The sequence below is a fragment of the Ascaphus truei genome, chromosome 1 (assembly GCF_040206685.1).
Source record: "Ascaphus truei isolate aAscTru1 chromosome 1, aAscTru1.hap1, whole genome shotgun sequence".
Lineage (NCBI taxonomy): Eukaryota > Metazoa > Chordata > Amphibia > Anura > Ascaphidae > Ascaphus > Ascaphus truei.
The window spans coordinates 385,504,750-385,526,799 of record NC_134483.1 but is presented as its reverse complement, the minus strand read 5'-3'; the positions used below and the strand labels follow the sequence as shown (position 1 = coordinate 385,526,799).

Genomic DNA, 22,050 nt, shown 5'->3' with positions numbered 1-22,050 from the left:
GAATCCTGTATTCAAATGGCATTTCAATTTGGAACATCTTTGTATAATACCCACAGGCAGGTTAGGGAGGATAGTGTTTCCTATTATAAAATTAGATCTATATTGGATGTTATTACATTTGTCAAGCTTTGACACACTAGCTTCATAACTTACCTTACCCTTGTGTGCGGATCAGACATTAGTAACTTCACCATGCCCAGCTCCGTTCCATCAGCTTAACTTTGTAGTTTTTTTTTTTTCAATAATATGAATAATTAGATTTCAATCAAAACGCTACTGTATGACAGTACCTCTTGGGTTTTGTTGAGATTTTTTCTGACTGCATTGGTTATACAGAGGACAGACTAGCTGCTTTTAACCTTGGATTGAATTTGCCCTTTTCTTATTAATACAATGCCAAAAGTTGTGAATATTTCAGGTAGTTTCACTTGTCTCTTAAATACTTCTGCAGGGCAGATTGTAGATATTATACATATTTTTTTCTTTTAATTTTAACATGTTATGGTTGGATAATAACTATGTTAATTTAAAGCAGCAACCCCCCTACATAAATTAAACTCATTCACAGCCCAGATCCACAGAGGTCTGTTAACTCAGTGTTAACAATGGGATGTTAGCAAAATCATTATCGGACGTTATTTTCCCTGAGGTTAACTTATATCCACAAAACTAATTATATGCAAAAACAACAGCCGTTGTATATCGCATTAGCATAGGCTTAACGTTATGTTAAGTTAGCACTGCAGAGAGAACCCTATTTTATTAAGCTCTCAAGTGACATACATTAGATTCCTTAGAAATATTACAATTTGGATATGCAAAGTATATTCAAATAACGCACATCAACATACAGTACAGTACATCCCAAGTGTGTTCCTTTTTGTGCACTGGTATCACTCCATGTATTGTATAAAGGTCTGTTTGGGAAGGTGCACAAGTCACTTGGGTCTTTACAAGATTAGAACTCTCTGCCCATATTTCACAGGGTCTGGATGGGAGTAATGTCACCTTTAGGTATGACCTAACAAACGTCTCGTTACATTTATGTGTTATCTATAAATGGAGCTATGTTGATATGCATTGCTTAAGGGAATACCTTTTTTGCACACCGGTATCATCAACCTATTCTGTTGTCATGTATGGTTTACCCTTTTGCACCTGCATCTTTTAGGACCTTTACATATAGGAGAGCAATCTGATTCATCAGTTTTTTGTCGGTATCATCATTAGCAATAACGGCAGTTATTGCAAACTGCACTTACAGATGTAGCAAGACTTATTGTCCTTGTGGCCATGAAAAAAAAATGCTGAAAACCGGGGTCCAATCGTGGCTACAAAAAAACAGCAAGTTTTGTGACCCGGAAATATTAACATTGCATGGGCCCACATGTTAGACAACATACGCTTCTGAATAGGATCCGCAGCATTAATCCTTCACTTGAAAGGGCCATCTACAGGCAGAGAATAGTCGTACTCACCTTCTAGATGAGCTGTGCAGCCATCTCACCATCTACAGCCGGTTTCTCACACTGAAGGTAAGATGCAGGCTGTATTTCCTTCACCCTGGATGATGTAGATGCCATTATATGGGTCTCTAAGTCATGAGGGGAAGGCTATATGGCCATATTTTGTTATCTACCTGTACAACATCAAGGGGGCTGGACAGGACACGCAACACTCTCCAGCTCCCTTGATGTAGATGACCAAATATGGCCATATAGCTCCCCCTCATGATGGAGAGACCCATATAAGGGCATTTACATTATCTAGGGGAAGGTACAGTACTGCATCTGGCCTTCAGTGCTGCAAGGACACAGCTGCAGACAGGAAGACTGCTATACAGCTCATGTGGGAGGTGAGTATCAGTATTCTCTCTCTGTTGATGACCCAAAAGGATTAATGCTGCGGGCAGGCCCGCCAACAGGGGGGGGGTCTGCCGGGGTTGGCGTCACGGGCCCGGTGAGTCAGGGAGCCCGACCGCTTGCGGCCACCACGGGACCGTGTATCTGAAAAAAAAATGATGAGGAGAGGGGAAAAAGGGCCCTCCTTTTGGGCGGGGAGTGGGATGAACTAATAGCAATATAAGCAACTGTACAGGCAGGAGAAGCGAGTTTGAAGTTCCCCGGCTGTTCAGCTGCTTATTCAAAAACAACACAAACGTTAAGTTCATGCTGTTTTGTATACTGTGATTGTGTCTGAGTCTGTTTCACCCTCACTGTTGTGTGTGTGTCTGTGTTCTTCTCTGTGTTTTATTTTTGTCTCAGTCTGTGTAGTGTGTCCCCGTCCCGTTCAGACCCCCCCCCCCGGGACCCCTACCAGCATCCATCTCACCTTCCCCTTACCCCTACCGGCATCCACCTTCCCCTCACCCCTACCGGCATCTACGTTACCTTCCCCTCACCCTACCGGCATCCTCCTTCCCCTCCCCCTACTGGCATCCACCTTCCCCTCCCCCCTACCGACATCCACCTCACCCCTACCGGCATCCACCTCACTGCTACCAACTCCCCTTCCCCCTTACATCCACCTTCCCGGGCCCGGCATCCAACATCCACTCTGTGTCCTCTGTGCACCCTCCCCAGCTAGGACCCAGGCTGCGGCTCATGTTCAGACCCCCCATGGGCCCGCTTAACCCCCCCTTCCAGCATCCCCCTCTCCCAGCCTATACGAATCCTCTGATAGTGTCACAGAGAAAAATCCCCTTCCTGTTGGCACTTTCAGGTGTTCCAATTGTAAAATATGCACATACATGAGCACGAGCTCTTCCACAGAGACAGGCCGGCAGTTTAAAGTTAGGACATTTATTAATTGTAACACACGTTTTGTTGTCTACCTCCTGACCTGTCGCTGTGGGAAACAATACATCGGTCGTACTATTCGAGCCCTAAAGGTTAGAATAATGGAACATGTGCAATTAATTGAAAGAGGTGACTTATTGCACCCTGTATCTCATCATTTCTTCTTCTGTAGCCAAGGCGGCCTGGGAGGATTTTCTTTTATGGGAATTGAACAAGTTACTTGCTCGATCAGAGGTGGTGACAAACTGAATGCACATAATAGACGTGAATTATTTTGGATATTCACCATGAGGACTAGGGTACTATCCGGTCTCAATACAGATTGAGATCTGGGCCCATTTTTGGACAAGTGAATTATTGTCCTTTTTATTAAGTTAATCCTTCATTCCTATACCTCATGGTGAATATCCTATGGCTCTGTATGTGTGTTCATTTAGGGTGAGTTTCTCTTTAGCATACACTTTGTGTATACATATACATTCCTTTAAATACATATTGATAATGATGCCCTTTTCTGTATTTTTTTAAACATATCTCGTACAAGTGATTTTCCATTGTTAATTATCATAACATTATAAGTAATACTGGATATAATATGAAATATGTAATTATATATCCTGTTGTTCTATTTTCCAAGCTCTATTTTTCCAATTTTTATATATTTTTTTTAATCCATTTTTTATTCTATGGATTATACAATATATCGGTTGTGTTTTCCTGACCATGCAGTGTGTAGAGATGTACCAGATGGGATCATCGATTAGGGTTGGGTGTAATTAAACTTTATATTAAAATACATATGAGTTTTTTAATCGTTTGGTTACGAAAATTAAAATGTAAACTTATTCTTTTCGCCCATCCCTTCTCGATGCCTCCTGACCCACAGCTTCTGTTGCTAAGATTAGGGCTTTACATACATGTACAGATCAAACAGTCATAATTCTATACTTACCCTTTTCTATCTAGGAAATATAGTTAAAAACATACGGAATAGATTCGGGTTGTATATTGTGAATTTTTGTACTGTGGTATTGTGGCAGGACGGCCTGTAGCCGAGGTCAGGGAACAGTCCACACGTATAGTTTCAAGATAATGAAAACGTTCAGTGGCTTTATTTCTCCACAACATAACATAACATGTGGGTACACTGTCCCTTTAACCAAAACAAAACATGCTCCACATTGGGAGAACTGACTAACACTCCAGGCCTATCTAGCAGGCTGGTTGGCTAAACCATTAGCAAACCGTATGTGTATATTATGCAGTCAGGAAAACAAATTAACAATGCTTACTTTGGTTGAATCCATCTGGCTAGCAGCTCACATAGCAGCGTGCTCTGGTCTAAGGCAGCCAGCTACTGCCAGTATCAAGATCCTTTTCTACCTTGCTGGCTATCAGGTGTCAGCTTACCTCCTGATTACCTAGCTTCCTCCTGAGTTAACCTTCTGAGTGCTGGATGAAGCACTCAGACATATGTTTCCCAGGCATAACTGATAGGGGTTGACTTCACCCTGTCACATACCTCCCCTGTTTGTGTGTGGCTAGGGTCCCACACGGCTGAAGCCCGACCCTCCACTCCTGCTCTTGACAAAAAAATCAGCATTTCCATGGTCCTTTTCAGGTCTATGCTGTATATCAAAATAGAAGGGTTGGAGGGCCATATACCACCTGGTCAACCTTGAGTTTGTGTCCTTCATGGTGTTTAACCATTTCAAGGGTGCATGGTCAGTGACCAGGGTGAAGTGTACTCCGGCGACATAATGTCTCAAGGCCTCAATTGCCCATTTTACAGCGAGGCACTCCTTCTCAATGACGGAATACCTCACTTCCCTTGGGAACAGCTTCTGGCTGATGAACAGTATGGGGTTTTCAACACCATCAAATTGCTGGGACAGCACTGCTCCCAGTCCTACCTCTGAGGCATCCGTCTGAATGATGAAGGGCTCCTTAAAATCTGGGCTCCGAAGAGCGGGGCCCTCTGACAGGCACTTTTTTAGCATGTCAAAGGCGTCTTGTCACTCCCAAGACCATTTAACTTGGGTCGGGGCACTCTTTTTTGTAAGATCTGTTAGGGGTGCAGACATTTCTGAAAAATTGGGGATAAACCGCCTGTAATACCCTGCTAACCCCAAAAGGGAGCGGACCTGTGTCTTTGTCTGTGGGGCGGGGACTTCCTTTATGGCGGCCACCTTAGTAGCTTGTGGCCTTACTATCCCTCCCCCAATGGCATAGCCCAAGTACTTTGTAGTGGATTTACGCAGGGCACATTTTTTGGGATTTGCAGTGAGCCCTGCTTCTCTTAAGGACGTTAGGACTGCCCTTAACCTTTTTATATGAGACTGCCAGTGTCTGCTATAGATGACAATGTCATCCAAGTAGGCCGCGGCATATTTCCTATGGGGTCGTAGTACCTTGTCCATTAACCTTTGGAACGTGGCTGGAGCCCCATGTAACCCAAATGGCATAGTAACGAATTGGTATAAACCGAGAGGGGTGGCGAAGGCAGTTTTGCATTTGGATTCTTCCGCTAGAGGTATCTGCCAATATCCTTTCGTGAGATCTAGGGTGGAGATATACTCTGCTTTACCAAGAGAATCAAGCAATTCATCCACCCTAGGCATTGGGTATGCATCGAATCTGGATACAGCATTTACCTTTCGCAGATCCACGCAAAACCTCACCTTCCCATCTGGTTTAGGGACCAACACTATAGGACTACACCATTCGCTGTGGGACACCTCGATCACGCCCAATTCCAACATGTCTATTATCTCCCTCTCTACCAGGTCTTTTCGGCCCTCTGGCAATCTATAGGGACGGGACCGTACTTTTACGCCAGGTTCTGTCTCAATCCTATGGGACACTAAATCAGTCTGCCCTGGCAGCTCAGAAAAAACATCTGGGAACTGGTCACATAATTCTAGTAGGTCTGACCTTTGTTCCGTTGTTAACTGCCCTCCCATGGGAACCTGATTGTCATTGTACGTACTACCCTTTTGGAGGCTGTGGACCCAAATCCGTCTCTCCTTCCCGAGGGTGGATGAACAGAGATCTCATCGTTTTCAGGAGGTTTACGTGGTAGATTTGTTTACCCTTCCTGGACCCTGGTTGAGAGATCTCATAGTTCACCTACCCGGTGCGGCGGAGAACTTGGAAAGGACCCTGCCACTTCGCAAGGAGTTTACTCTCTGATGTCGGTAGTAGTAGCATCACTTGGTCCCCAGGTTGAAAGACCCTCAAGCGGGCATTTTGGTTGTACTGCCTCTCTTGACGTTCTTGAGCCGATTTGAGATTTTCCTTAGCAAACTGACCTATCATGTCTAGGCGGTTTCTAAGGTCTATGACATACTGAAGGGTATTCTTGGAGGGGGAGGGCTCCTCCTCCCAGGATTCCTTCAGTAGGTCGAGAATACCCCGAGGTTGGCGTCCATATAGGAGCTCAAACGGGGAGAAGCCTGTGGACAATTGGGGAACTTCTCGTACCGCAAACAACAGGAAAGGGAGAAGTTCATCCCAATCTCGCTTTTCAGTGTCCACAAACTTCCTAAGCATGTTTTTTAAAGAACGGTTAAACCTCTCTACCAATCCATCAGTCTGAATATGGTAGACGGAGGTCCGGACGGATTTTACCTCCAATAACTTCAGGACATCCTGCATTAACTTTGCCATGAAATTTGTTCCCTGGTCAGTTAACATTATTTGGGGAAGTCCTACCCTAGAGAACAGTTCTAACAGCCTGTGAGAAACCTGTTTAGCAGTGGCTGATCTCCGAGGGAAAGCCTCAGGATATCTGGTGGCATAATCTACAACAACGAGTATAAATTTATGTCCCTTCGCAGAGGGTTCTAAAGGTCCGACCAGATCTACCCCAATTCTCTCGAATGGGATGGCTACCAAGGGCAGAGGGACCAACTGAGCTGGCTTCTGTCCTTTTTGGCTAGTTAACTGGCATTCAGGACATGTTTCACATAGTTTCATGATGTCACCATGTATGCCTGGCCAGTAAAACCGGGACGAGATGCGGTCCGTGGTCTTATCTCTGCCCAAATGACCACCCCATGGGAGAGTATGGGCTAGGGTGAACACTGTTTTAATCAACCCTTTAGGGACTAGCATCTGTCGAATAACCTCCCCTGTTTGTGTAACCTTATTTACACGATATAGGATGTCAGTCAATAGTTCAAAATGTGGAAACACTCTTACACCTTGATCATCCATTATCTTGTTGTTGACCCGTACCACCTTCTCATATTGTCTAGCCAGAGCTGGGTCTTCCCTCTGCCTCTGACGGAAGTCAGGAAGATCCAGGTCTGGCAAAATTCCTGTATCTATCTGTTCCCCACCCTGGTCATCTCTGGCCATGACCTGCAGTCCTTTGGGCTGACTAATGTTACCAAGAGTCCCAGCCTTTCTTAACCAGTCCTCTTTATCCGCACGTCTCTGTTTAAGTGTCTTTGGGACGTGGTGCCTACGGGGAAAAATCTCTGGGGAAAAGGGAAACAAGTCTCCGGGCTTCTCCAGTACCAGAGAAGTAGGCTCCGTAGGAGTAGGGGCCAACAATGTTTCAAAGTAGGGCCAGTCTCGGCCAAGTAGAACAGGAGCAGGTAGCCAGGGGGCAACTCCCACTAATAGGATAGCCTCTTGATCCTTGATACGCAGTAGAACGTTCGCCGTCGGGGATCTCTTTGTATCCCCATGGATACATTCGATATTCCAAGGAGAGTCATAGGATAGTCTGTTGCTTGGAATTAGGCCCTCTAGGATCAGGGTTTTTCCAGATCCCGAGTCCAGCATGGCTTTTACTATTTTCCCCTTCAGAGATGCTGGGACTAACCACGGATTGTGGTCCCCTCAGAGAGAAGCTGTGGCAGTAGTTCTGCCATATGAACAGTCCATCTCATCATCTCCTGAGTCCGCAAACTCGGTCGTCAGCAGAAGCTCTCGACGGAGTTCGGTGTTTGGACCCCTCCGCTGTTGGATGGGATCCTCCCTTCTGGTTAGTGGTGGTATCCTCTCCACTGGATAGGTGATGGGAGTCCAGGTTCTCGGGGAATGCTGTGGGTGGCGGCCTCCCTTGAGTGATCCAATGGCCTCGGACCCGGGACGGGCGTCTCTGCGGGAGTTTGTACTAGGAACCCTCCGAGATGGGAAAGGGTCTTCCGATCGGGTTGACTGGATCTCCCGAGCTGGCGGGTTGTAGACCCCTCAATTATCTGCTCTCCTGCCTCTGGCATCACCGGAAGCAACTGGTGTTTGCACGGAACGTTCCCAGCTATCCTGTTGGGTCTCGTCACCAAGGAAGTAACCAGAGTAGTTGTTATGGATGCCAGAGCTCCGGATTGTTTTGCTGGGGGCGGGACCATCGGTTGTTGACCCGCCGCGCCGATCCCCTCTTGCCACAGGGTGGTGTGCGGCTTTCGGGCTTGTGGGGCTGGCGTGTGCGTTTTGCTGGTGTTGTGCAACACAATGCGTGCTGTTGCCGCCGATCTCCCGCCCTGTAAGTAGTCTCCATTATCCCAACGGATCTATTCACAGTCAGACACTGCGCAAGCGCTTAGCCTGAGCTGTTTTCTAGACCTGTTTGGACTCCAGATTGGTTGCTAGGGGTGGGACTATCTGTTGTTGAGCCCGCACACTTAGTTTGATCTCTCGCACATCAGGAGATCATTAGTAATTAGAGAGGGTGTGTTGCTTTTGTGTTATATTCATTTGTCATTCATTTTAAAATGTCTCTATATATATGTTAATAAAGTTTGTTGTGTATACCTTGACAAAGCGCTCTGATAAGTGTGAAACGTTGGTGGGGCTTTTTTTGCCCTTTTCTTGTCCTCATGACCATTAAATAATTATTTTTTATGGGAAACGCACTCTCCTGTTTGTTTATTTTTCTATGGACATTTGTTGTAGTGCTCCACCATTCTTCCTTTTTCTCCACCTCACCTTCCCCTCACTCCCGAGCCCGTCATCCACCTTCCACTCCCCCATACCCAGGCCCCAATCCATCCATTGCCCTTCCTCCCCCCCTACCGGCTTCCACCATGACCCACCTCCCCCTCCACCCCACCCCTACCGGCTACCGGCATCCATCTTCCATTCCCCCTCCTCCCTACCGGCATTCACCTTCCACTCTTCCACCCCCCCCCCCACCTTCCACCCCACCCCCCTATCGGCATCCACCTTCCCCTCCTCCCCCCCTTACCGGCATTCACCTTGGGTGTTGGGTGTATTTTGTATATGTATTTAGGTGGTGGGTGTATTTTGTATATGTATTGGGGAGGTCGGGGTATTTTGTATATGTATATGTATTGGGCTGGTGAGGGTATTGTGTATATGTATTGGGGTGATTTGGGTCTTTTTAAAAATATATTGGAGTCACCCACCCAATCAGTCACAAACCCAGCCAGTCAGTCAGCCACCCAGGCAGTCAGTCAAATTCAATCAGTCAGTCAGTGACCCAACCAACCCACCCACCCAGCAGTCAGTCCGTCACCCACCCAGTCAGTCATTCACCCACCCAGTCAGTCACCCACCCAGTCAAATCACCCACCCAGTCAGTCACTCAGTCACCCACCCACCCAGTCAGTCACTCAGTCACCAAGTCAGTCAGTCACCCACCCAGTCAGTCACCCACCCAGTGAGTAAGTCACCCATCCAGTCAGTAAGTCACCCACCCACCCAGTCAGTAAGTCACCCACCCACCCAGTCAGTTAGTCACCCACTCACCCAGTCAGCCACTCACCCAAAAATGTCTAGTGTTAAAATCAGGATTTATTTAAATGTCTTGCACCTTTGGTTATCATGGAAACTTTAGACGGCACTTTGCTCTGGGAGAGCTCCATTTCAACCTCCCATGCACTTAAAATGTAAAATCTTTATATCACCTTAACAGAGCTTTAGATTAAAATAAAATAAAAACAGCCCTGGAAAGGGGAAGAAGATGTATCTTAAAATAATGTAAAAAAAAAATTAACCCACCACCCCACCCCCCAAAAAAAAATATGGCAATCAGCGCATACTGCTGCTTTAATTATATTTTTTATTGCTACCAGCTGTTATAGATTTGCCAGAAAGATTTCTAGATTTCAAGATGTCACTAGAGATGTTTTTAAATGCTCATTGCCCATTATAAGCTGTTTGTAGAATGGCTGAAATGGACCAATTAAGCACTTCATTTTTGGAGCAGCCAAAGACATGATTTGCTAAAAAAAAATCTCAACAATTGTTGCTTGCACTAATACCAATGATGTAAACCAGTGTTTCTAAATCCTGCTCTAGGGACACCCCAGCCAGACCAGATTTTAGGAACAATCAAATAATTTCCAAATGTGTTTACATTTATACTTATATGGAATTTGTGATTAGCTGGTTATCACTAAACAAGACCTGACTGGTGTGTCCTGTGAAGTGAGAAAAACTGATGTAAATACTCCAAGCTCAAAGTAAAACTGCTTATGTGGTTTAGAGAATAAGCCCTTGTTTTCGTGAAAATACTTCAGTTATAGGCAGGCCCAAATACAGAACATGGGTCTCACACAGATTACAGTATTTACAAGACAGATGTACACACACTTGCTCCATATTTTCAGACGTACTGTATTGGCAATTTCTGGAATGTGGTTTTGTGCATTTTTTTTGGAAGTATAATTAATATAGTGATTTGCATTCACTGCATTCTATTCTTCTGATCATCTCGTTCATTTTATTTTCACTTGTGTTTCTTATCCCACATTTCGCAATTGTTTTCTATTTCCAGCCAAACTGCTAATTGTTTATACACAATTGGCCTTTAACAGTCAAAACACTTTGCAGACATCTGGCTCTATCCAGTAGTAAACTGATTATGAGTACAGTGGGAGCCATTTGCAAATGCATATAAGCTGTTGTCTTAAGTGCATATAAATGTAAGTTAATTGCTTTACAAACCAGTGAATGAAGGCAACAGGTAAAATACAGCATGATACTCTGAACCGAGGTTCACATTACATACACTACTGTCAACAAAAAGAGAGATGGTGCTTGAAAAAGCACTTATGCTCAATAAACAAAACAACAATAAATATACTCTAATAATAAAAAAAAAACAAGAGCACAAAGGAAAGTCATATATATGTGGTAGGGCTGCCAGGTAATACTGACCGAACAAAGTCACAACACAATATAGAAAAAAACACACAGATACAAACCGTCTCCTCATAGAAAAAGTTCAATGATTGTCCAAATGTACAGATGCTATTGTTGGAGTCCTTATAGATAGTCCAATCCTATGCACATGGATCGACTTGATAGCTCCGTGGATAACGTCACGTGGTATATGAAATTAAAACACAGAGAAAGCATAGTGTACACTGCTGATTAAAAAACATATAACACTAACAAACAAGCATAAAACACAAAACAAACAACACTCAATACATAAACAAACCAGACTGAATAACAGCTAAGCTAATTTATTACAATTAAATATAAAAGGACATTGATATTCCATAAAATCCTACTTACAACAAAGCAGTTCAAAACAAGTAATTGGTTCCAACAGTGGCAAAGTAGCTCCTGCTTCCTCCTCCATGGCAGGGGGACATCTGCAGACTGTCACAATGCTGTGTATGCGCTCGTTAGCTCTTCTCACATATCGGATATGCGCGCCGAGGGAAAGGAGCCACTCATAGGTGATGGATATATGCCAGACATAAGACACTGCGTTTCGTGTGCGTCACTTCCCCAGGGGTACATACCCCTGAGGAAGAGAAGCACATGAAACGAATAGGGTCTGAGGTCAAGGCTTTTTCGGAGAAGTGCATGATATTTAGGCCTGTTTGATATGTTAAACAAAAAGTTAGATAGACGTGTCTGGGACTAACACTTTATGCTTCTATTTTCCATTTTATCTCAGCACACTAGCTACACAATACATAAAATGATAACTTTTGTGGTATGCTGAGTATTTGTTTTTGCTTTGATAAAATGTTCTTATTGTATTACTTGTGTACTTTATTTCAAAAAGGATTCGCGGTCATGGATGGCATCCATCCTTTGATATGCCCAGGAATGTTATGTTAATATATTCAAAATACAATACAACAATAAATTGTGTTTCCATAAATAAAATGTATTTTGTATCTTTGATTACACACTGACAAAAAGATAACCTGTTTTTGCACAGATTAAAATGCAAAACATTTGTGCCGCTGCTCTGTGTAATCTTCCAAATAGGTAGACTTCACGGGCTTGCAACCGTTTGCAAAGATTCCTTTTCCACAAAGTAATTGGAAAGACAAGATGGGTGTAGATAAGAATTAAAAAGCGGATTAACTTTACATCTGAATTATTTCAATTCATTTAGGAATACAGTGCTAAACACACTCTAACCAATGGAGAGTAAATCAGCCTGATGTTATTCTCTTTAGATCATCTGCTGCTTCTTCAACTGAAGCTAAATATGAAGAACAGCGAAGCATCTGGATACAATTCAATATCACAGTGCAGTTGTAAGGAAGGAATAAAAAGGCAAATTATTTGTGCAGTGGGGAAGAGAAGACTGGAATAAAAGACAGATTGCAATTTTACTTAGGCCAATAAACATGTGAAAAATAATGTTGTAATAAATGTGTAACTTCTCTCATAGTAGCTTAGATTCACAAGAAAATATCGGCCTTAACGTCCTTATAAATCAAATAATCAAAATGTGCAATGCAGTCTTGTTTCCACAAAAGGCATCAGACAGACACTGCAGAGGGCTTGTGCTTGACCAGCTGCCATGCACTGCCAGCCTCAAGAGTACTCTGACTACTTGGGAAGACAGTGACAGGCTATGCTTCTATTAATCAGTGTGACCCCACATTTTGGGCATGTTTTTTTTTTTTTTTTTAGTGAGGCTTCACACCCATTATTGCAACATCCCATTAATTTGCTGTAATTTAATTCTACGTTTCCATGTCATTTTTACTTCATCTACAGATATCAGAAAAACGATATAATGAAACGTACTCCAGACCACTATGCATGCCAAGCTACTGTAGGCATAGAGTATACAGTAGAATAGTAAAGCGGGGAGTTTTTTTTAACCCCTTTACTGTAGAGCAGCATGTTACAAGCCTCTATCCCAGCAAAGTGGTTACAATTTCCGTCAGTCCAAAACAAAAATGCAACTTCACAGGTCTGTGAAGGTATTTTGCATTAATATTGGACATGCTGACAACAGAAAATGAGACGAAGAAATAGCTTAAAGAGATTTGACATTCTGTAAGACTGCCAGACTTGTTGCCCTTGATTGTGCACTGTTCGCTGTCAACTTCATACCAAACACTATTGCGAAGTTGACAACAATATTGCAAAATAGACAGTGAATGTCACTAAGATCAGAGTATATTGAAAATGTGATTATACATGTCAGTAGTATTCTCATTTAAAGTTAGGCCAGTGGAGTTTGAGCTTGTTCAAAACTACAGCAATCTTCAGTCTCTATTCTGGCCACCAAATGAGAAATGAGTAGAAGCTGGATCAGAGGAAGAAATCATTTTCCTTAGTGCTAATCTATTGATCAGCTGCTTGTCTGTTTCTTAAACTGCTGTGGCAGTGATATCATTGGCTATGACCAAATACTAGAAGCACTGACTGGTAGAGCACCTGCTAATAGGAGATTAGAAATCCTTCAGGGCTTTAGTAGGGTTAAGTGCATTTCAAACTGTCTATCAGTAGGTTGTAGTTTGCTAGCGCAGCCTGTCTCCAATCTGCTGTTAAATACATTCTAAAGATCAAATTAAACAGATACTGTAGATTTTACCCATTCCAGATTATTGGGCAATTCATAATTAGAGATGTGCAAAACTATCAAGAATGCAGTCGCAACATTTGTTTTTTTTTTCCTCTCTAATTTTGCTTCCTTGTAAAACATATTAACAAGCCTCAAAGGGCTAATAATGTTATGAAATTAGTAAACTTCCAGGGAGAAATATTGGCAGACAGTGAACGAAATTACAGCATATCCATTTTTCCGACCCGGGAAGCAAAATTTGCAGAACCGGAAAAACACAACATTTCCCAAAAACAGAAGTATATAAGGTGTCATGTGACCTGCTGCATTAGGCCGCGTCCATTGTGAGCGGGCGCGGCCATGCTCGTGGCATCACGCGCATCTGTAGCTGGAGCGATTTGTGGCCTAGGGGTAGACATTACAATAAAACACAAAATATGCGTTCCCCGGCGCTAGTGAATATAAGGTGTCCAAGATACCGTAGTCCAAATGCCAGTCCTTAGATAAGAGACAAGTCCGGATGGGTTGATGGAGTAAACAAAAATGTTTTAGAAAAGTGGGGGCGTTCCTGTAGAATAACTCTGAAATAGTTCTGAGAAAAAAACACAAAGGACACACCAATTGCACAGTATATAAAGGCAAGGGCCCTTATCTAAAACATAAAAAACCCTACTTACAAGATGCAAATCTTGCTCAGACAGGGGATAGAATCTGTACTTGTGCCACGTCTTCACCTCGATCTTCCACGGACCCCACGTGGTCTGACGAGATGGTTCCCCTTCAGATTGTATTCAGGGCTCACGGGGCACGCCTATGAAAGCGACACCCGATGATAAAGGGAAAAGGACACAGCCTAGTGTAATACGTAACTACACTTTTAATGGAAAATAAAAACAACAAACTACCCACACTTACAATGTGTATGAGGTAGCTAAACAACTCACGAATGCCGTCCGCAACCTGTATCCAACCCGATATGCACAGAGACCAACTGGCTAGCGTACACTAGAGCTCCCGCGACTCGCCGATGATGACGTCAGCGGCAGGTGTCTCTACTCCGGCATCGGGCGGCTACGGTGGCTGAACAGGCATGCACAAAACTCAGCTCCTCCTCCCTATGCATTTCGTGACGGAACGTCACCTCCTCAGGGGTAGACATGACTGGGAGAGATGTCGGAGGCATGGCCGTGATGTCACGGAGCTGGTTCAACCTCATTGGGTGAACTGCTCATGTGACCTGGCGCCGGCGCTTTTCATCGCAGTCGCACGATCTATGGCCTGCCTCATAGAGGCACGGCATTTTGATCGTGCACGGTCGCGCTAACCATGGACGCGGCCTTAGTTCTGATTCTTGGGTGTTGTGTTCAGAAGCAATAGATCAAGAGGAGAGATAGTGGGAGAGAAGGAGAGGGAGAGAGGTTTCTTGAATGTCATTGTTAGAACATGTGTGAAAACAGAAAAAACAGGGGAGCAAGGGGTTAAAGAAAATAGAACACATAATAGACCCACAAATAGTCACAAATAATCACAAATGGGGGTTAGCACCCCTATTGAGGGATGATTGCAATAGTGATGTTTAAATCAAACTTACACGGCCTTGTGTAAGTGTAGGTGTATAAAGGTTTCTTTGATAAACACTCCAACTTGTCCCAGCAGGGGGGAGGGAGGGGAGTGGGGTGGTTATAATAAACAAAATAAATTATTTACACGGCCCTGTGTAAGTATAGGTGTGGTATAATGGTCTGTGGGGTTCAGCTTAACCCTTCCAAGATGTAGACCGGATCTGGGGCTCCACAACTGTGTTCTTTAAATAAGAACTTCAGTCAAAGTTCCTCTTTTAGTTGCCTGGAGTTAGGCAGTCCTCTTCGTTCTCCCCAATTCAGCAGTGCAGGGGGTGTGTGAGGCACGGTATCAGTATAGGGTTTCAAACAGAACATTTATTTAAAAAAGACAGCTGCACAAATAAATACAATAAATAACACTCACATAAAATAGTCTTGAGGCTCTCAGCCGTGTGTCAGTGAGACTTTTCCAGCCAGAAAAGCTGCTCCACTTCCGCGTCCGGAGTGCAGGAGATGACGCGCATCTGCTCAGGAGCAGGCTGTGGCTGTCAGGGTATTCACTGGCTATGGAAGCCTCGACTGTCCAAAATAGAAATGATGTTGCCACGCTTGTGCTCTCATCACAAGCGCAGGGAGAAAGGGAAGGGTCCGTTAGCGAGGTGGGGAGGCCACAGGGGATACGAAGGGAGTAAGTTGCCGTGCAGCTGGGGATCGGCGCACGTAGTCACGTGACCGCGCCACGCGCATGAGAATGCGTGACGCGTTCGGAGGTGCGATGCCTACCCAGAGACACGAGTGATCCAGCTGCATGTGCGCGCATGCTCTGACAGCAGAGCGGGAGTGCGCACGTTCTCAGGCACCAACGCGGGGGTTGTGGGAAGCCAACGCTTCAGCACGGGAGTCTGGAAACGGAAACCAGGAACATGGAACATGGTCATGGAGTCCAGAGCACAGGTAACATCCAGAGAAGGATTGCTTCTTGGAGAACGTCCAGCCTCCTTAAAGGCATAGTGCCAGAAACAGCAAGGTGCAGCGAAACTAAACATAACATAAGGGTTCTTAGTCTAATCCATTGGCCAAGGAATTATAAGCCTGCTACCACATCAAGGTGAACCCTACTTAGAAGGTACCTACACTACCCGATGGTAAACTAACCTCAGTAGTATGAGTGACTGTCCCAGTCTTCCGGAATCCACAGGAGATAAGTAAAAGACCCAAGGAGGTCCAGACAGGAACAGTATGCGATGAGTACTAGCAGGCACCAGAGCAGGCAGCAAATGACTAATAGCAGAGAGAAAGTCAAAGAGAGGCTTACTTCCTGTCAGGAGGAAGAGGGCAGGGTTTGCCAGAAAGCAAGATGGCGTTGCTTGCTTCAGAATCCTTAAAGACACAGGATCTTGACTCGCAGCTAGAGGGCGGCGATCAGAAGTAAACAGGTAAGGAAGGAACACGCCGCAGGGGGGCGTGTTCCGCGCATCATTACAATGTGAGTGTATATTGAGTGTTAGTGTGTGTAAATGGTTAGTTTGTGGGATGGTATTTATTTTGATATATAGTGCTAGTATTTGACTGTGTGAGTGTGTTGAGTGTTACAGATTGATAGTGAGTGAGCGTAGGTGAGTATATTTAATAAATATTTTTAAAAAATATGTTCCAGCCAGTGTCTGAATGGCAGCCATCACCACAATCAGGGTAGACCCTGGGGGGAGTCTCGCTCTCTTGCTCTCTCGCTTTCTGACATGTGGTCTTCCAGTTTTAGTTCTGTTGCTTCAACAAGGCTCTCATCCACATTATCCATGTCTATATGTTGATTATGTTGTATACACTGGCTGGCAAGTCTCAGGTGGTGGTGGTTATCGGGAGTGGGCAGTGGACACTGTTGTTGGTGGTGGTGGGTACCAGATATTGGGCAGTGACCATTTTAGTGAAAACATCATCGATCTTTCTTGGTTACAACACAGGGATCATTTCTCTGGCCGTTGAGGTACAGGGATCTATTTCAGCTACTATTCCAAACACTACACCAGTTCTACCATTCCCAGACGCCTTTGCTTGATGTTAGGGTAGCACTTGCAGTAGATGTAAATCTACATTTGCTACTATTATCAGGACTACCCCTATACCGAGTGATTATCTGCTATTTTACTATTTACTGGCATAATTAAGCATATCTATCGCCCCCTGCCTGTGATGAGTCTTATCAGAGTCCTTCACTTTCTTCCTCCACCCTCTGCCTTTCCTCCACCATCAATGCTTGCACTTGAGGCACACATTTACGACTGCTATGAGCTAATGTCTGTTTCATCCTAGGCACACGATATTTAATTTTATCCTTCAAGTGAGGTACTAGAAAAATGTTGAGAAGATATTCCTCTTTAGTTTTCACAGATACAACTCGCGGATCATTTATCAGGCAATCAAACATGGCACCCACCTGTATCAACAATTACACTGCTGCTGCTGCAATGAGTCTAGTCTACTAGGAATATAAATGGGATGATTAGGCTGATGCCAGCATTGTCACTGCTAACCAGAACAATCACCTCTGCAAACAGTCTCAGTAGTCCAAACAGTTTCTGCTAGTTGGGCAACAAGTCTGCCCCCTCCAGAAGCTTTAAGTTTTCCATATTGTTGTCATTCACTGCTTTGTGCTGTCGGTGCTTATAGATCTCTTCTAGCAGGGTTGAGTTCTACCAAGTGGGTATCTCTGTTTTGAGCTTGTGGCATGTTAGGTTTTTACACTGCTGCAGGAACCAGAAGGCATTACTTGTTGGTTCGGCTTAAGTGGGCATGGAGTTTGGGGGCTCTCAATTGCCCTGTTTTTCAATGACCAATAAATAATCTTTTTTATGGGATACGCACCCTCCTTTCTACTTTTTTGATACCTACAGTAGTGCTCTTCCAGTTTTTCTCCTTTTCTACTTTCTCATAGTGGTTTAAGAAATGGTTAAGTTAAGTATGTGGGTAAAGCAGGAAACGTGAATCAGGTTGCCCATACACAAACTTGCTTCAATTTTATACTGTCCCTAGCCCAACCTCCAGGACTTTCAGAGATCTCTATAGATATATTCATGCAAACAGATCAGTGGGAGCGGTGTGCTGACTGTCTGAAGATACAGCATCTGTGTTGATTTTTGTTTATAAGTGAATTAAAATGACAAGTGAAATGCGGCATTTATTACATAGAAAATAATAAGCACACTCGTTAAAATGTATATTTTTGGGATCTTTAACTGTGCATGCAATGTCTTGTGCTGTATATAATGTATAACCCTATTCACTTAATGTAACTATGTATGTGTAACCATGTACAGTATTTGTCAACATAAATCTATGCCCAGGAAGGACATACAGTACAGTACTTGAAAACGAGAGGAAACTCTTAATGTATTACTTCCTGGAAAAATATGTGATAAATAAAATAAATAAATGTTATATTTTTTCAATTGCTGTAAGTTTGAAATGCTTTGTGAATTGCATGGTTTTCTGAGGACGTACAATTTGAGGGGCTGTGAAGAACATTTCTATAGCATAGTTACTATCATGTTATTGAGGCTACACAAAGGTATTTAATGCTGATAGGTCACTGATTTGCAGCAGTACATTACGTTCAGAATGAAAGCTCTTATTCAGCTTAATGTACCTGGACATTACAACTCCTGCATTGGAATTAATTAAATTCAGAATGTTACCATGTTATGATTGATGCATTTTGCACCTAAATTGTCTACTTGTAATGATTCAACATGAGATTATTTGTTCCTCAGGTCCCCTGTAATGGCTGGAGGTTTATTTTCTGTTGATCGAAAGTGGTTTTGGGAGCTGGGTGGCTATGACCCCGGCTTAGAAATCTGGGGAGGAGAGCAATATGAAATATCATTTAAGGTAAGTAAAAAAGTCTTTGCACAAAAGTCCTTTATTATTTTTGTACCATTATGTTTCCAATGTCAATTGCCTAGGCTAACATAAATAAAATCTAGAAATCAAAAATAGTTTAATAAAATCACTTCTATCTAAAATGATGCAAATACTATAAAAAAAATGTACAATAATAAAAACAAAACAAGCAGTCGGGATTGCTGTTTTAAGTATGCTGGCCCTCTGCAACAGCTATTAACACTGAAGTTGTACAGGTACAGTACATGCTATGGAAAAATTTGAGAACACCTCTGTAGGAGACGTGTTCAGAGGTACGCAATGGAGACTGTTTTTAAGGTGAAATTAAAATTAGGCTTTATTGCGCCTGTCGCTTTAACACAGCAAAACATATGAAAATAAGCCAAACAAAAAAACCTATCTCTGCTTTGGAGACTATCTACACATGTAGCTCAGCCCTCTCTGACTGGGTTGGTTAGCTAAGATATTTACCAGCCCCAAAATATAAACATATATACAGATATATAACAGTTCCAAAATAATGTCTTATCTGTTCTCCTGAAGCTGTAAGGGAAGTCCTCTCTGCTCTCCTGGGAAAGCACCTTTGTGTGCCTCAGCAATGTCTATCCAGGTTTTGAGGTCAGGTCCCATTGTCTTGCTATCAGCATACAGTCCAGTCCTTCTGCAGCTCAAGACAGCCGTTCCTCTGGTCAGCCCCCCCCCCCCCCCCCAATTGGGAGACTCAGGAATCTCTGCTCTGTCTCCTAGTTCAGCTCAGATGTGAGCTAAGGAGTCTTACTTCCTGTCTCAAAGGCAGGCTTTTTCTAACACCTCTAATCAGCCAGGTGCTGGTCAATTAACCAGCACACTGCTGGATTAGCGGCAAGTTTTCTGAACAGGGTAAGTCCCCTGTTACAACCTCCCTCCACCAATTAGATTGCCTTAGACCACTGTGCCATTCACTGAACATGGCAAAGGTCCCACACAGTAAAAACCTTTTATGACGTTCACTTGAATATCACATGGTTTTTAACTATGTGTTTATCGCTAAGCTCCTGCGACTCTAAGATAATCCTGGACAAAAATATAAATAAATTAAAGAGTAACGAGTAACGAGTCTCCAAGGCTTTATGGTTCTTTCATCATCTACGAATGTATCATGTATTTACAGTACATTGTTAATTAACTCTAAAGAGAGTTGTCGTCGTGTTCTCGCTGACGCTCAGCACTGCTGTTTTAAAGTTTTACCTCACTCCCCCATCAACCACCCCGTGTTTAAAATATAGTTCAGAGTACTGTACTTTCATTTGGGATGTTCCAGCAAGAGGGTAGGTAGTGTCCAGAAAGCAGTGCTTCCCTGGACTAGGCCTAGTCTTGCCTCTTAGGCCCCAACTAGGCCCTGAATCACCTCAGCTGAGTATTGCAGGGAAGGCCCCAGATAGGGACGCTTCCCTATTAATACATAGATGTAATGTTGCACCGGTGACTGGACAGCCACGCGGTGTACTGTGGTCTGGGACCAGGCTACAGGCCATATAGACATTAGGTGAGACACTCCAGCTGGATCTCACCTCACAAGGTGGATCGGGACGCATAAAGAGTGAGGGGATTGTAGTTGGAGGCCCCACGTCATTGGACCAGACGGAGAAAGCCACGCCAAGCTGAACGAAAACAACAAGCGGAGTTATGACCACAAGGTCCCCCATAGCAAACTTTGGCCTAGATACGCAATCTCCTGCAAAATGTAGGGATTCCAGGAAAACATAAGTTAGCGGGCCCCTGGTGAGAAGCTCCCTTCAAGGTAGAGTCACAGATGCCGGGCCTCCCTGTACATCGCATCCACGATGCAGATGGAAGGGTAAGGGTCTGGCATAGGAATCACTTGCTACATATTCTTCAACTCGAACCATCCGCAGTAGTGCCCGCAAGTGAACCAAATGAGTCCAAAGACATCATGGATGCTGCAACAGCAAACGAGTAGGATCCTTTGGAAGGAACCTCTGCCACCCCAAACAGATACTGGTGGACACCAGAAGAAGCAGTGGGTAATGGGCCAGCTCCCCACATACCCTCCCTAACAACTTCAACAAGCCGACCACTAAATCAAAGGAGTCCGAGCTTTGTACCTATTAGAGATTATGTAGCTCCAAATTCACACCATTTGAGAGGGACAGGGACTGAAGCTGATGGTAGCTTCTCCACCCAAGAAGACGTCGGAGAAGATACTCATACAGTAGGAGTCAGAGTGAGACGCCCTCCAATGAGAATGGCATATAATTCGTTAGGGGCGCCTCACTATGAGTCTCAGCAGCTGTCTCGGAGTCGGTTTGCCTCCATCATAACCGTGCGCACTGAAGTTTTTAATATTGTCTAGATGCTTATTGTACAGTTAAGTTATCTCCAGTGCGGGAGGAAGCTGCCGGACTACCGGGTTGCCGCCGTAGCTCCGCACCGTGCCGGGAGGTGGGGGAGGCCATGTTGAGTTTTGCGTATGCGCAGTATGTGCAGAGGGATAGGAGTGAGGCAGCCATATTAGGTGGTTCCGCAAGACACAGCATGGAACTACAAGTCCCAGGAGCCTCTGGGGGGAGGAAAACCCATGTGGGGCTGTTACAGCCAATAGGGTTTGTGCAGAGAGGGTTAGCAGGATATCCTCCACAGCGGAGGACACACGCACCAGTTGGACAGAGGGCAGCAAGAGGGTAGGTAGTGTCCAAGAAGCAGTGCTTCCCTAGACTAGGCCTAGTCTTGCCCTTTAGGCCTCAGCTAGCCCCTGAGTCACCTCAGCTGAGTATTGCATTTAATTAATTGTTTAGTTGGTTAGTGCATTTATTTAATTGGTTGGCTAGTGCTTGTATTTATTTCATTTGTATGCTAGTGTTTTTATGTATTGAATTGTGGTGGTTAGGTGCTTGTGTATATGTATTATTGTGTCTTTTGGGTATAGTGGTTCCGGGGTGGGTGGTTAGACCTCCCGGTTGGGGAGCGGGGGAGGGTGAATTATTACTGTAGCGGTTATTAACTGCTAACGTAATTAAGCGGTTAGGGGCCATTAGATTGTATT

At 44.1% G+C, this 22,050-nt stretch overlaps 1 protein-coding gene across 2 annotated transcripts in view; it reads left to right on the top strand.

Moving 5' to 3' along the window:
- Positions 1-22,050, top strand: part of GALNTL6 (polypeptide N-acetylgalactosaminyltransferase like 6) — a 1,501,141-nt gene that overhangs the window by 1,299,282 nt on the left and 179,809 nt on the right. For both annotated transcript variants that reach the window (XM_075611422.1, XM_075611431.1), the window contains exon 8: positions 18,878-18,995. In XM_075611422.1, coding sequence (XP_075467537.1) covers positions 18,878-18,995 — 118 coding nt within the window. The remainder of the gene's footprint in view (positions 1-18,877; positions 18,996-22,050) is intronic.